This window comes from Alternaria viburni, assembly GCF_023758015.1.
Source record: "Alternaria viburni strain BMP 2772 chromosome Unknown scaffold_1, whole genome shotgun sequence".
NCBI classification, from domain to species: domain Eukaryota; kingdom Fungi; phylum Ascomycota; class Dothideomycetes; order Pleosporales; family Pleosporaceae; genus Alternaria; species Alternaria viburni.
This window is the reverse complement of record NW_026055770.1, coordinates 487,203-499,974: the sequence shown is the minus strand read 5'-3', so window position 1 is coordinate 499,974 and position 12,772 is coordinate 487,203. Positions and strand designations below refer to the sequence as shown.

The 12,772-nt window shown below is 53.2% G+C and overlaps 6 protein-coding genes across 6 annotated transcripts; 2 read left to right on the top strand and 4 right to left on the bottom strand.

The window, feature by feature from the left end:
* Positions 1 to 224: 224 nt before the first annotated feature.
* Positions 225 to 2,830, bottom strand: J4E79_000181 (uncharacterized protein; the record flags this gene model as incomplete). The annotated part of the gene is made up of 2 exons (XM_049349099.1): positions 225 to 2,156; positions 2,213 to 2,830. The coding sequence occupies 2 exons, from the start codon at positions 2,828 to 2,830 to the stop codon at positions 225 to 227; spliced, it is 2,550 nt and encodes an 849-aa protein (XP_049215886.1).
* A 344-nt stretch (positions 2,831 to 3,174) lies between these two features.
* On the top strand, positions 3,175 to 5,018 carry J4E79_000180 (uncharacterized protein; the record flags this gene model as incomplete). Its single annotated transcript, XM_049349098.1, has 5 exons — positions 3,175 to 3,694; positions 3,744 to 3,985; positions 4,049 to 4,253; positions 4,313 to 4,530; positions 4,581 to 5,018. 5 exons carry the CDS (start codon positions 3,175 to 3,177, stop codon positions 5,016 to 5,018), a joined length of 1,623 nt encoding a protein of 540 aa, XP_049215885.1.
* A 198-nt stretch (positions 5,019 to 5,216) lies between these two features.
* Positions 5,217 to 6,191, bottom strand: J4E79_000179 (uncharacterized protein; the record flags this gene model as incomplete). Its single annotated transcript, XM_049349097.1, has 2 exons — positions 5,217 to 5,293; positions 5,357 to 6,191. The coding sequence occupies 2 exons, from the start codon at positions 6,189 to 6,191 to the stop codon at positions 5,217 to 5,219; spliced, it is 912 nt and encodes a 303-aa protein (XP_049215884.1).
* A 1,530-nt stretch (positions 6,192 to 7,721) lies between these two features.
* Positions 7,722 to 8,951, bottom strand: J4E79_000178 (uncharacterized protein; the record flags this gene model as incomplete). Its single annotated transcript, XM_049349096.1, has 1 exon — positions 7,722 to 8,951. The coding sequence occupies one exon, from the start codon at positions 8,949 to 8,951 to the stop codon at positions 7,722 to 7,724; it is 1,230 nt and encodes a 409-aa protein (XP_049215883.1).
* A 498-nt stretch (positions 8,952 to 9,449) lies between these two features.
* On the bottom strand, positions 9,450 to 10,199 carry J4E79_000177 (uncharacterized protein; the record flags this gene model as incomplete). The annotated part of the gene is made up of 1 exon (XM_049349095.1): positions 9,450 to 10,199. One exon carries the CDS (start codon positions 10,197 to 10,199, stop codon positions 9,450 to 9,452), a length of 750 nt encoding a protein of 249 aa, XP_049215882.1.
* Positions 10,200 to 10,427: 228 nt separating this feature from the next.
* Positions 10,428 to 12,763, top strand: J4E79_000176 (uncharacterized protein; the record flags this gene model as incomplete). Its single annotated transcript, XM_049349094.1, has 3 exons — positions 10,428 to 10,862; positions 10,919 to 10,959; positions 11,014 to 12,763. The coding sequence occupies 3 exons, from the start codon at positions 10,428 to 10,430 to the stop codon at positions 12,761 to 12,763; spliced, it is 2,226 nt and encodes a 741-aa protein (XP_049215881.1).
* Between the last annotated feature and the right edge of the window lie 9 nt (positions 12,764 to 12,772).

Genomic DNA, 12,772 nt, shown 5'->3' with positions numbered 1-12,772 from the left:
GCTGGTTGGATGGCAAACGCTTCAAATAAACGTCTTATAATCTAATTCGTGGATGGCATCTATGACCTACATCTATACACCGGTCCTTGCATTCGCCGTGATCGGCCGCCAAAATGCGGTGTCGTGTCTAGCGGGGCAGAACCATCAGGGTCTAATCACAGAGCGGCACAAGCGGGTACATATGAAATATCCACAGCTCAATTTGTGCTAGCTGCAATCAACGCTTATTTCCTCCCTCCAACACTACCCTTCCACCTCCCTCTGCCCAACTTGTCGGTTCCCGTCTTCTCCGCATCCGCGCCATTGAAGACAACGCTTCTCTCATCGCCCCTCGGCAGGACAACCTCCAGGTCCTTCCAATGCGGGACGAAGCCATCTTGCAATTTCTCCTCATATCGCACCAGTACCTGCGTGGCCGTTGACTCGAAGGATACTGTAAAGACGGAGATCCTGGCTGGCGGCGGCGAAACACCGTCGTCTTCGTACCAAGTAGACGTGTAGACTTTACCGTTGGAAGAAGCCTTTGGAGGGAAGATCTCTACCCCCCGGTAGTCGTCCAGGGGCAGGTTTGCCGGGTCGTTTGTTTCGCCTACAGAGAGGACTTGTTCCGCCCGTCCAACAGGTATCGCGCTTCCAACTTTCGCCAAGACAGGAATGCTGGACTGCCAGTGCGATGCAACATCAACCCACTGTCCCGCGCTGTAATACGTTTGTGGGTCGTTGTTCAGGTCCAGAAACGCGGCATCAGGGTCTGAAGCGTCCTTGGGAAGGTACATGCTAGCAGTCTCGGCACCAGGAGTGAAGACACCACCGACCAGTAGTGCATCACCAAGCCAGTACTGTGTTTCGCCATCGGTAAGAATCTTGTTGGTCCAAATCTCCGGATCGCTCTCATATTCCCATCCAGTCCAACGCTGCGGTGGCGTGGCAGTCATGTGAGAATGCAGCGCTAGCGAGTAGAGATAGGGGATGAGTTCGTAGCGGCGCTTGATCGTGTCGCGGATTATGCTAGTCACCTCGGGATACATCCAAGGCTCGATAACATCGCCGACGCGGTTGTCCTTGCCCGTTTTGAAGCAATTGATGGCGAAGCGCGGACTGTAGATGCCTTGCTGGCACCAGCGGACGAGAAGCTCGGGACTGGGCTGTGGGCCTTCGAAACCGCCTATGTCGTGGCCGTAGCATTGCATTAGACACACGCCCGCGGTGAGGGACAGAGCGTTGGCGCCTTTCATGCCTGGCCATGAGGTGACATTGTCTCCGCTCCAGGCACTTGCGCAGTATCGAAGCGTTCCTGCTGTGGCGCTTCGGGTCAAGATGAAAGGGCGTTGCGCAGGTTCCATCTCCAAGGCCGCATCGTGCGAAGATCTCCCCATCAGTTCGGTGTTGAGGGCACGACCCCAGAATCCGATGCTGTTGCCATAGTGGTCGCTCTTGGGCTCTTGGGTAACTGCTGGCTCATCTAGCGCGCACTGCCAGCCGTCGTGTGGAACAGTGTATTCGTTGTTGTCGTTCCAAATGCAGTCAATACCGACACGCTTCAGCTCGCGGATGCCGTCGTACCACCACTGGTACCCGGCCTTGGAAGTGAAGTCGATATGGCCACCGACTCCACTCTCACCTCCACCCGCGCTCCACAGTCTCGCTTCAGCCGATGCGAGTGTCAAAGAGTCCGTAAAGAATGCGCCAGCGTCTTTGAGCTTTTGATACTCGGGATGACTGCCCAATACATACGGCTTCACGTTTGCAATGAGCCGAATGCCTTCCTTGTGATAAGCATCGATCCAGCCTTTCGGATCAGGAAACCGATGCTTATTCCAAGTAAACACGTTGCGCGTCTTCGGTTCTGTCTCTGCGACCGTATAGCCAGATGACATTTGCATGCCGGAGCAGGGAATGTCGTGTTCTTTGAGCTTGGCAGCAAACTCCATCATGCTCTGACTAGCAGGTGGGTCGTCCGTCATGGAGTACTTCATACCACCAGCCAGGTAACCGAATGCCCACCGCGGCACCAGAAGTGGATAGCCAACGAGGTCAGCGTAGATGCGCACAATATCCGGTAGTGTCTTTCCCACCAGGAGGTACTCCTCGAGGCCGCCGTAGTCTTGACGATATACTTTGAAGCGTCCCCACATCCCATCCATCTCAGAGCCGACCTGGTAAAAGAGGTCAGTATGTGTCTCAGATGCAGGTGTACAGCGGTACTTCTTACAGAGTAGAAGCCACGGGCATGCGATGTTGAGAAGATACCAACACAGCCATCTGGCGTGCAATTGATCAGGAGAGGAATGTGCTTATAGAGCGGGTCTGTACGATAAACATCGTAGCCGAAAGAGTCGGTGGCGGAGAGAACGAAATGGCGATTTGATAAATCCATGGGTGCTGGCTTCTCGCCAAGTCCAAGGTGAAGGGTCCCATTATTGTAGCGTGTGTAGTGCGAAACCCCAGGCCCATCAGCAACATAGGAGCGATTGGGCAGATCGGTATGAATGGGTGTCTTTTGGCCAGGAAGCGTAAGTGATACTATGGGTACACCGCCTTCCCAATCCACATTGGCAGTGACTCCATCGACGGCGAATGCTTTTGAGGTGGTGCTTGATGATACCCGTGCCGCAGTCGTGTCGTCCAGGGTCTTGCTCGGTACTGGTGTGGCTCGGTGCGGCGGCAACAAGTGTTTGGGCGACGTAAAAGTTGTTCGGAAAAGTCCAGGTCGTAAAGCGTCAAATGTGAAAACAAAGCCCGAGTTTGATTGCAACTCAACGCTCGTATTAGACGATGCCGCCGCGGGAGCAGCTTGGTAGCCGCTGGGGACGTGCTCAAGCATCGGCATGATGAGTATAGAACGGGTTTAACAGTTAGCAATGCCTGTCTTCTTGCCAAGTATCATGACCATCATGAATCATACTGTACTTATAGCAAGACAGGCCATTGAACTTCGCCCGAAAGTACCATCGGAGAAAACCGAAGGATCCTACCCTCGTCACGAGGCTAAAGGCATCCATCCTTGGCTGCCGGTTTCTTCGGCCGTAGCCACGAGACCTAGCCCGAAGAAAGACAAGATCAGCGTCTGGGGTCCCCGTGGGGATGCGTATAAGTGCAGTCGGGCCATATTGACCTACTACTGCAGCATTATCTCAGACTCTTCCTGGGTTGATTGTAGTCTTCTTGTTGAACATGTCGAAACCGGAGGTGACCGACGACGTCGCCGCGTCCAAGCCCAACGTCGAAACCACGGAGTCGCTTTACAAGCCAGCCAATGCGACGGACGGCAAAGGCAAAGACAAAGCCGCCGCACTTCTCGCCTCGAACGAACGCATCGTCGTAACATCTGCCGAGAACAAACGCGTCTTGAAGAAGATTGATCTTGTCATCTTGCCTATCCTACTCAGCGTCTACTTCCTCCAATCACTCGACAAGACCACGTTGTCCTACGCCTCCGTCTTTGGCCTCATCGAAGATGCAAACCTCGATCCCAACAGTCAACAATACTCATGGCTTGGGAGTATCGTGTATATTGCGCAGCTAGTGGCACAGCCGTTGGTGGCAGTGTTGCTGGTCAAGCTCAGGATGGGGAAGTTCATGGGTGTTATGGTGTTCACCTGGGGCTGCATATTATGCGGAATGGCGGGTGCCAGCAGCTTCGCTGGGCTGATGGCCACGCGATTCTTGTTGGGCGCTTTCGAAGCTGCCGTTGGTAAGCCAAGTCTTCAAGCCATCACGAAGACTCACGCTAACGCATCCAGCTCCTGCTTTCATCGCCGTTGTACAGATGTGGTATAAGCGCGGCGAGCAAACGAACCGAAACGCAGCTTGGTACGCCATGCTGGGCATGGTCAACATCCTCGGCAGTCTGCTCTGCTACGGGTTGGGCCACATCCAGTCCAATCTTCTGTACTCATACCAGATCATCTTTCTCTTTTGTGGTCTCCTCACAGTCGTCGTTTCGGTCTTTGTATGGTTGTTCATGCCCGATTCACCCATGGAGGCAAGTGGTTTCCCTGTACTAGTTGATGTGAGAGATATACTGACTTCGTGCCCCAATCTTTAGGCCAAGTTCTTCAACGATCACGAAAAGCTCGTCGCTGTCGAGCGTCTGCGTATGAACCAGATGGGCGTTGCATCTCGTGTCTGGAAGTGGGACCACGTACTGGAGGCATTCATGGATCCCAAGACATGGCTTTGGTTTTCCATGTTGACAGCGATCAGCATCCCGAGTGGTGGTATCAGTGCTTTCGGGCCTCTGATCATCCAGAGTAAGTCCAACGTTCCTGCAAGCTGCAAGTCTGAACTCCACTGATTGCTCGAATTTCAGGTTTTGGGTTTGGGCCCTTCGCTACGATCCTCTTCAACATGCCTTTCGGCGTCATCCAGATTATAGCTACCTGCGGTGGAGCTTGGCTAGCCACGTGGCTGAAACGGAAGTCGCCCGTGCTGATACTCTTATGTATACCACCAATCGCCGGCATCGTCATCCTCATGGTCGTTGGCCGCGGCGACTCGAATCGCGGTGTACTTCTTCTCGGATACTACGTAAGTAGTGGCAACGCAAAACATGTAACCTACTAACCCTGTGCTTCCAGCTGACGTCTTTCTATCCCGGCATTTCACCTTTAATCTATAGCTGGTCAGGCCAAAACACAGGAGGCGACACGAAGCGTAAAGTAACGACAAGTATCCTCTTCGTCGGCGCCAGCGCCGGCAACATCATCGGCCCACAGCTCTTCAAACCGTCAGAAAAACCACACTACTACCGAGGCCTCCGCGCCAACCTCGCTCTCTTCATCGCGATCGTCGTCCTGATCCTGCTTGCAATGTTCTGGATCAAGCTTCTGAACCGGAAGCATGCGGCAACAAGAGAGAGCATGGGAAAGTCGGCCATCGTCGTCGATACTAGCATGGGTTCTGCGCGCGAGGGTGATGCAGAGGGAGCTGAGAATGCACAAGCCAGCGGTGTGGGCGACAAGGCGTTCGATGATGTGACTGACATCAAGAACGAGGACTTCATCTATGTATATTGATCAACGGGTTGACGCTTGAAACATGACTTCCGGTAGTTGTAGCTTAGTTACAATATACACTGAACTTACATACAACATTTGCTCCATTGACATGTGCATGTAAACACTGTTGATACTCCCAGGATATGCTTGACCCTCGGATCCACGCACCATGCACGGCTCTTATACGGCAGCCTGCCTTCCAAGCATGCATTTCGTCTAGAACAAGCTGTCGATGTTGACAAAGAGGTCTTGCCATCCGAGCGGCATATGTTTTAGGTTGAGCCCAGGAAAGTCTGCAGAGGTGGACGTACAAAGTCAGTATAGATTTCACGAGCGTTTCTACAGTCCAAACTCACCCCACTCGAAGACGAACTCGCTGGGAACGTAACCCTGGAACTCGTCTTCAGCTACACTGCTTCTCGCTCCCGCCATCGAAGAGTCCTGGTCGGGTATCTGTTCCGCAGCATACTCTCGGAGAGCAGCTTCACACTTCTCGATGCTGGTTTGCAAGATCTGAAAGTATGCGATGTGGCCCACGGTAACAGTCTTTAGCTCTTCCAGTACGCGATGCGCGTCGCTGAGCAGCGCCATGACCGAAGGTACCGGGTCGCGGAGGAGAATGGCTAACTTGAGGACCAGCAAGACTGAGACGGCGCACTTAGCCCAGACATAGTCGAGTGTCCAGCGGAAAGTACTGAGATACGTTGAGCCAGAGGTCGAGGCATGAGACACCGGCGATGAAGTTGGTGTTGACGATGACTGAAGCATGTAGTGAAGGTGTCGATTCGCTGCCTCCTTGGCTTTGCGTATGAAGTCGCGCTGAAATTCGGTCATGATCGCAATGTTCTCGATCCCGGAAGAGCCTACCGCCTTTAGGTACATGGTCATCGTCGCCCAAGCTTGCTGTATACACAAGTTCTGCAACGCAAGAGTCCGTTGATGTGGCGCTGGTTCGGTCAGAGCAATGTTGGTCCATTCATCGAGCCACAGTGACAGCTCAACACAAGCCTCCTCTACCGTAGTCCGGAGTTGGTCTTCGCTGTGTTGACCCATAAAGTCATTACTCCGGCCCATGATCTTTGTATAAGCTTCCGTGCGGATGATGTTGAGCTCCACTTGCGAGAGAAGGCGGATGTCGGTAGATGTACGTTCTGGGTGAGCTAATAGACATCTGATCTTTCGAGATGACATTTGAAGAGAAAGGCCCGGCAGTTTACCGCCATCTAGAGAGAAACTTGGATGTTTTTAGCAGCGCTCTCCGACCAGGCTAACACGATACTCACAAGAGCTCAAGATTGCAGATTCCAAGCCAAACTCTGGATAGACGGTAAAGCTCTTGCTCATGGGCGGTCACGATCCCGGAACGTGCGTGACTTTTGGCGATGAGCTGATCGACAACATGAGGTAGCCCAAGCTGAATGGAAAAGCGAAGGGCCATGGCCACCAGAACGAACGCGTTCTCCGAGTACGCAGCCACCAGTGCGATGGCCTGTATATCCTCTACTGTAGGGGTATTGGTGTTGATGAATAGGTCGGTAAATCGATCACGGACTCGAGTCTGGAGGCGGCCTAGAAATGGGTGTACAGCGTCAGCATTTGTCTCATATGCAGTTCATACAGGAAAACTACTGACGATAGATTCTGGTGTTGAAACCTTCGGCAGCGCGACATCCAATACTGACTATGGCGTCAAAAAGGATTGGACTCCGTGAAGCCACTGATGCGATGTTGTCATGTCTCTCGCAAAAGATGGGCACGAGGTATTGCTATGGCTTTTAGTATGGTTGACCAGGTGAATCGGGGCTTCCATACACTGCCCGAGAAGAAACTTTGTAGAATCAGTGATCTAAACTCGAGAAGTGCAGTGAGTTTGTCTACCTTTGATACCAGTGGACAGCTTGTTCCCATGTGATGAGACCTGCGTCAACGGCCGTTGCGTTGCACTTGGGCATAGACCGGAGTACGACTTCCGGCACTGTCCCAGTCGCATCCTCCATGGGTAACTGCATTCATTATCATGGTCAGCTAGCTTTCCGCGGATTCGCGCAGGACACCACCTCAAATAAGGAGGAACCAGAACGCCCTACAGCCCACATTGGCGCCAGATGTTCTGATTTGCCTCCTTTATCCAAGTGTAGTCTTCAGGCCTACGTACACTCTTGTCTTGATGTCGCTGGATACGCATGTGTTCACGAAGAGCAGCCATCTCATTCTCGAGCCTTTCGATCCGCAACACATTTTCGTCCTTTACGGCGTCAAAGTATTGACAAGTTGCGCCATTCCGGTCACATCGTTGGCAAGGGCGGTTCCCGTCGCATCGTACTTTGGACGTTCGGCAACTGACGCATGCATTGATGGCACGGCGTTTGCGTGGTCGCGGCGAATCCATTGTTATCGGGAATTTCGCACGTACTGGATGGCCCGGTTTTTTGAAGTCGGGGGTGGGCCTTATGGAGATGCGGGGAAGCTACACATGAGTCGTGGCTCTGCGGCGGAATCTACAATCGGCAACGGAGGACGCGACATTCGTCCCGCGGCAGACTTGGGGGCTTGCAATTGTCCAGCCAGAACACCCTGTATCGTTAGTGACCGTGAGTCGCACTTAAAAGTAAGGATGAAGATGATGCGTATCATTCGTCAACACGACCTAATGCCGTCTCAGAGGAAAGTGACGCTAAATCCTGTTCGGACTGATGACCAGTCTGCTGCAACGAAGAATACTCAGTTTGGCGCGACATATTCGTTAATTGTAGGCGCAGTGTTGAGATCAAGATCAATGCCGAATTGCCCTGTAGCCTGCCCGTAGCTAGCCTTGACAGCCTCTGTTGCGTATATTCGCATCTCTTTTTCATATGCTTCTGTGACACCCGTCCATCTATCGCCATCGCCTCTCTCCCAGGCTTCGGCTATCAATCGACCGAGCAAAGCCGAGTCGCGCACAGCTGTGTTTGCGCCGTTGCCTCCTGCCGGCGTCATGGCATGCACCGCATCGCCAACCAGAGTGACTCGAGGGTCGTTGGGCCACTTCGGTACGCCTTCTGGTGACGAACATGTTATCTTCCAGAAAGCTGCTTCCGACTCGGCCATGTTATCGAAGAGTGGCTTGACACGATCATGCCAGTGCGATGTAAGTGCCTTTGCTATCTGTGCAGCAGGCGGCCCAGTAATGGTGTAATTGTCGTTCGGCGCTTTGATGACGCCTGGAGAGCCGATCATGGTCCAGCCGAAGTTGACGTCGGGCTTGTCCATGTCGCCTGCGCGCACATTTGTGATGACGAAGACCTTGCCACCGTTCGGCTGTGATGTATCGTCGACAAGACGGAAGACACCTTCGCCCAAGGCCTTGAAGGCTGCCGTCGGGGCTTGTCCATGTATGCCTCTGGAACCGAGATCGTAGACTTTGATCGCCCCATTGGACAGCTGACCAGCGACTGCACTCTTAACACCCTCACCACCGATCAGCATAGAGCCCTCCTCGGACTTGGTACCGTCGGCGAAAACTAGTCGCACACCATTGTCCGTCCTCTCGTAGGCTGCGACCTGATGTTTCCAAACCACACGGTCCTCGATGCCGTCCATGAACAGCTTGCGCATATCACCGCGCGACACTCCAACGACCTTGCCGTCTCTGCTGGTCAAAGGCTCGCTCTTGACGCTCGGAGCATCTCCACCTATTGTCTCGCCCGTCAGCGGGTTCACGGCCGCGAATCCAGCCCCGCCTGTCTTGCCGCAGGCGTCGTAGAACGTCTTGAATCCTGCCGGACCGAGCACTTGCTCAATGGCGTCCAGACCCTGCGCCGAGAGTCTCAACCTATAACCCTGCGCTCTGAAGACGATGGACGCGTCGCGTTCGAAGACGAGGAACGGGATCTTGGAACGGTGCAGCGAGCGGGCGAGTAGGAGCGAGGCGAGGCCGGCGCCGGAAATGAGGATTGGCTTCGGAGCGCTCATGGTGGACGGTGAATTGATATGGGGGATAGACGGCGTCTGGAAGGGCGTGGCATGGCTGCTGTTATAGCAGTCGCGCTTGGGGGTGAGGCAGGCGCGATGCAGTGCGTCAAGTGCATCGTTGGGCAAGTGGGGGCCGCGTCGGATCTCCTGGGCCTCCGAAGCAGCGTGATTGCTAAGCTACCACACTCAAATGCCAGTAAGCGACTGTGGCCTCTTTCCGCACAGCGACATTTATAATACCAGACTCTACCATACCGCTAAGCCATGCTGATGTTCTAGTCTTACGCAGCACTCGGGGATGCAGCTGTGTTGGAGACCACGTGAAGACGCGTCAAAGCCTTGGGCCGAATCATGGCACCCGCACTATCTTTGACTTGTCAATCATTGTTGAAATCCGTTGATTTGGTAGCATACTCTATGGATCCATGCGGTTCCCCCTCGTCATCACATAACGACGCGAACGTGCTGTGTCGCATAGTGACTACTACCGTTTTGGTGCTACGATGCCATGTAATCCATAATGTAGTCGATCTTCGGCTTCATGAGCAGCAAGTAACGCTCTTCCGGGATAATTGCCATAGGTTCCCGAGCCACAAAGACAGCCCAACGAGACTTTTTGTCAAAGCTCCACTCCCAACGTGTAGACTCGAAATTGGGGGCGTTCCGGGCATCGTATCTCTGGAAATGGTCTTCTTTCAGCAGCTCGCCGAGCAATCTGATGTACCCATAGGGTTCCCTGGCAAGACGATGATTCGGGAAGAGGAGCTTGACTTGTTTGACGTTGCGCAAACGTCTGAACAGACCCACGAGGGCTGTCCGGTTGGCAGAGTCGTCGAGTGGCATTACAAACTGTAGCTCATCGAGATGCATACATTGCCTGTTCAGCGGGTACTCGCACCATTTCCTGATGGTCTCATGGTCGCAGTGAATCCTCAACTTCTTGACATCCTGGAGAAGCTCTTCGACTTGCTGACCGGCAACTCGTGTGGAGTTCCTGGCGAGCACAAAGAGGGTACTGTGGATGGCAAGGCGACGGAACTCAGCGTTGAACTGGCGGCAAACCAGCCGTATCGCAAGGTTGGTACTAGCTTTGTACCTCTCATCTATCGTAGAACAAGTTTGTCCCTCATTGGACTCGTGGAGTTTCGTGAGTCCCGCATCAGATTGTTCCAGCGCGTATGCGACAATCTCTAGGCGGAGCTCGATAGGTAAAGAGAGGAAGGTCGCTTTTGAGGCGGTGTGAGACATGACGTGGTGCCACAGGAGGTTAGGACAACGAGTACGGCCGCTGCGTAAACTTTGTTCTCACAGACACTGGCCCTCTGCAAGCTCGAAGCAACAACCCGGCTGACGCGAAAGAAGCGCGCCTGATGCCAGCGCGGGCCCGTGCGTAGACATCTGATAAGATTTCACGACCCCGCCAATCTCCGACTCCGAGCTTGCGTCGCCCCATCTTGTACCTCATCGCGTCCACTCATGCGCACTTCATCCATCTCCATCATTCTGTACACGCTTACAGGTGCATCACATGCTTTGTACTCGGGAAAGTACTGCCCTTTGGCATGTGAGACCGGCGTCAACTATGTAACCTTCAACGACACCGACCCTTCGCTTTCGAGCAAGATCCGAGGATGCCAAAGTGAATTACGCCTCACATCACTGTATCTGTGCTTCGACGAGTTCTGCATACAGGATGGCCAGACAGAAAAATGGATCGAGAACCAGAAACCCTGGTGTGAAGCACACGCAAACATTACATTACCTTCCTTTCGCGATGTTCTGGACCAATGGACCCCTGACGACAAGGCCAGAGTGACGCGACTGGCGGCTGAAAAGGCATTGAAGTTTCCGACCATTGATGAAGTTGCGATACCAAGTGATGAGCTTGTAAGGCGAGCTTTCACCACCATGGTACGTTTCTGCCTATACGGCCAAAGAGACTATGGAGTGCTAAATGTGGCGTACAGGAGGCGGCATTCTGGGAATACGAGATCCATCTCGTGTATGGGTAAGTCGAGCCTGTATCCCGCTAGGCGCAACTTCGCTAATATAATACCCACAGCTGGTACATGTACTACTTCTGGCTCGTAGTAGTGGCCGTTGGTGTAATGACGCGTATACTGTCACTTCTACGCAGTGAACAGCGCCACATGTCATACAAAACAGTCCCAGAAGTCGAATCCGGCCGGATTTCTGGACCTCGAAGTCCCTTGGTTTCCCTCCGAACATGGCTCAGGCGATACGTTACTACACCTGCCGCTTTTGGCGATCGTTGTTCTCGACCGTACGGCTGGTGTACCATCCCACCACGGATCCAGTCGCTTACCATCTTTCTTTTTGTCGCGCTCAACGTTGTTCTCTGCAGCTGCTCCTACCGTCTGACCGAAGGCAACCTTTATTGGCCGAAGAAGTCAGTGCAATTCCTCCGTTTTGTTTCGGATCGTACGGGAATCATATCGCTCGCGAACTTCCCACTCATCTGGCTCTTTGGTATGCGCAATGATCTTTTGATCTGGGTGACTGGATGGGGTTTCGGTACCTACAACGCTTTCCATCGGTGGGCGGCAAGGGTTGCCACAGTACAAGCCGTAGTGCACAGTGTGGGATACACGCTGATGATACTGGAGCGCGGAGGATGGCCATCTTTCCTAAACTACTGGACGAAGCACTACTTTTGGAACGGCGAACTGTCAACCATCGCCATGTGCGGTCTTTTGGCGTTCTCGTTCTACGGTATCCGCCGTGCGCACTACGAGTTCTTCCTCGTCACGCACATAGCGCTCTCGATCGCAACCCTCTGGACTATGTACTACCATGTTGAGATTTTCACTAATGGCGAGTGGAACATATTCATCTGGCCATGCGTTGGTGTCTGGGTCTTTGACCGGATCATGCGCCTCTCACGAATCTTAGCTTTCAACCGCAGCCCGCTGAGTACCAAGGCTAGGGTTACTTATGACCCTAGCAGTAACCTCGTGCGTATGGAAGTCGATAGTAGTAAGAGCTTAGTAGCCCCAAGGCCTGGCTCTTACTACTACATCCACGTGTTGGATGATCTGTTCTATGCACATCAGAGCCATCCGTTCACGTTGGCATACAGTTCAAAAGATACGGACAATCCTCCATCTACGCCACTATCGCCGCTTTCAGCGAGGCCGGAACACTCGCGTACTTCATCAGCCTCAACCACAGAGTCGGATGCACTCCTTTCGTCTAAAGCCTCAGATGCCTCATCAAACATGGTGTTCCTTGTCCGACCGTACGACGGCTTCACATCCCGATTGAAGTCACATTGTCTCTTGCATCCCAAAAGACTCCGCATCCTTGTGGAAGGGCCTTATGGACACACTGTTCCTCTCCGCAGTTCACAAAACATTTTGTTTGTAGTCGGTGGAACGGGTATCGCAGTCCCGCTATCACACCTAGCCCACGTTCTGGCCAGTACATCACGTGTACGCAGTGTGAAGATTGTATGGGCAGTACGCGAGTACGCGTTCCTCACTTCTGTTCTCCGCAACTTTAGAGGCTTGTTGAGTGATGAGAGAGTCGAGATGGAAGTGCACGTCACTCGGGATGATGAGGCAAAAGACGATGTGTTGGGCGAAGACCTGAAGAGCGTAAGAATCATGGCACACAGACCTGACGTACATGAAACAGTTCAAGAGGCTGCTAGAGATGCGGGCCAGCAACGTCTGGCGGTTGTGGCTTGTGGACCAGCTTTGATGGCGGATCAAGCTAGGAAAGCGAGTGTCCAGATGTTGGATAAAGGTTTTAGAGGGGTGGAGTACTTTGAAGAAAGCTTCAAGTGGTAGGACGTATGA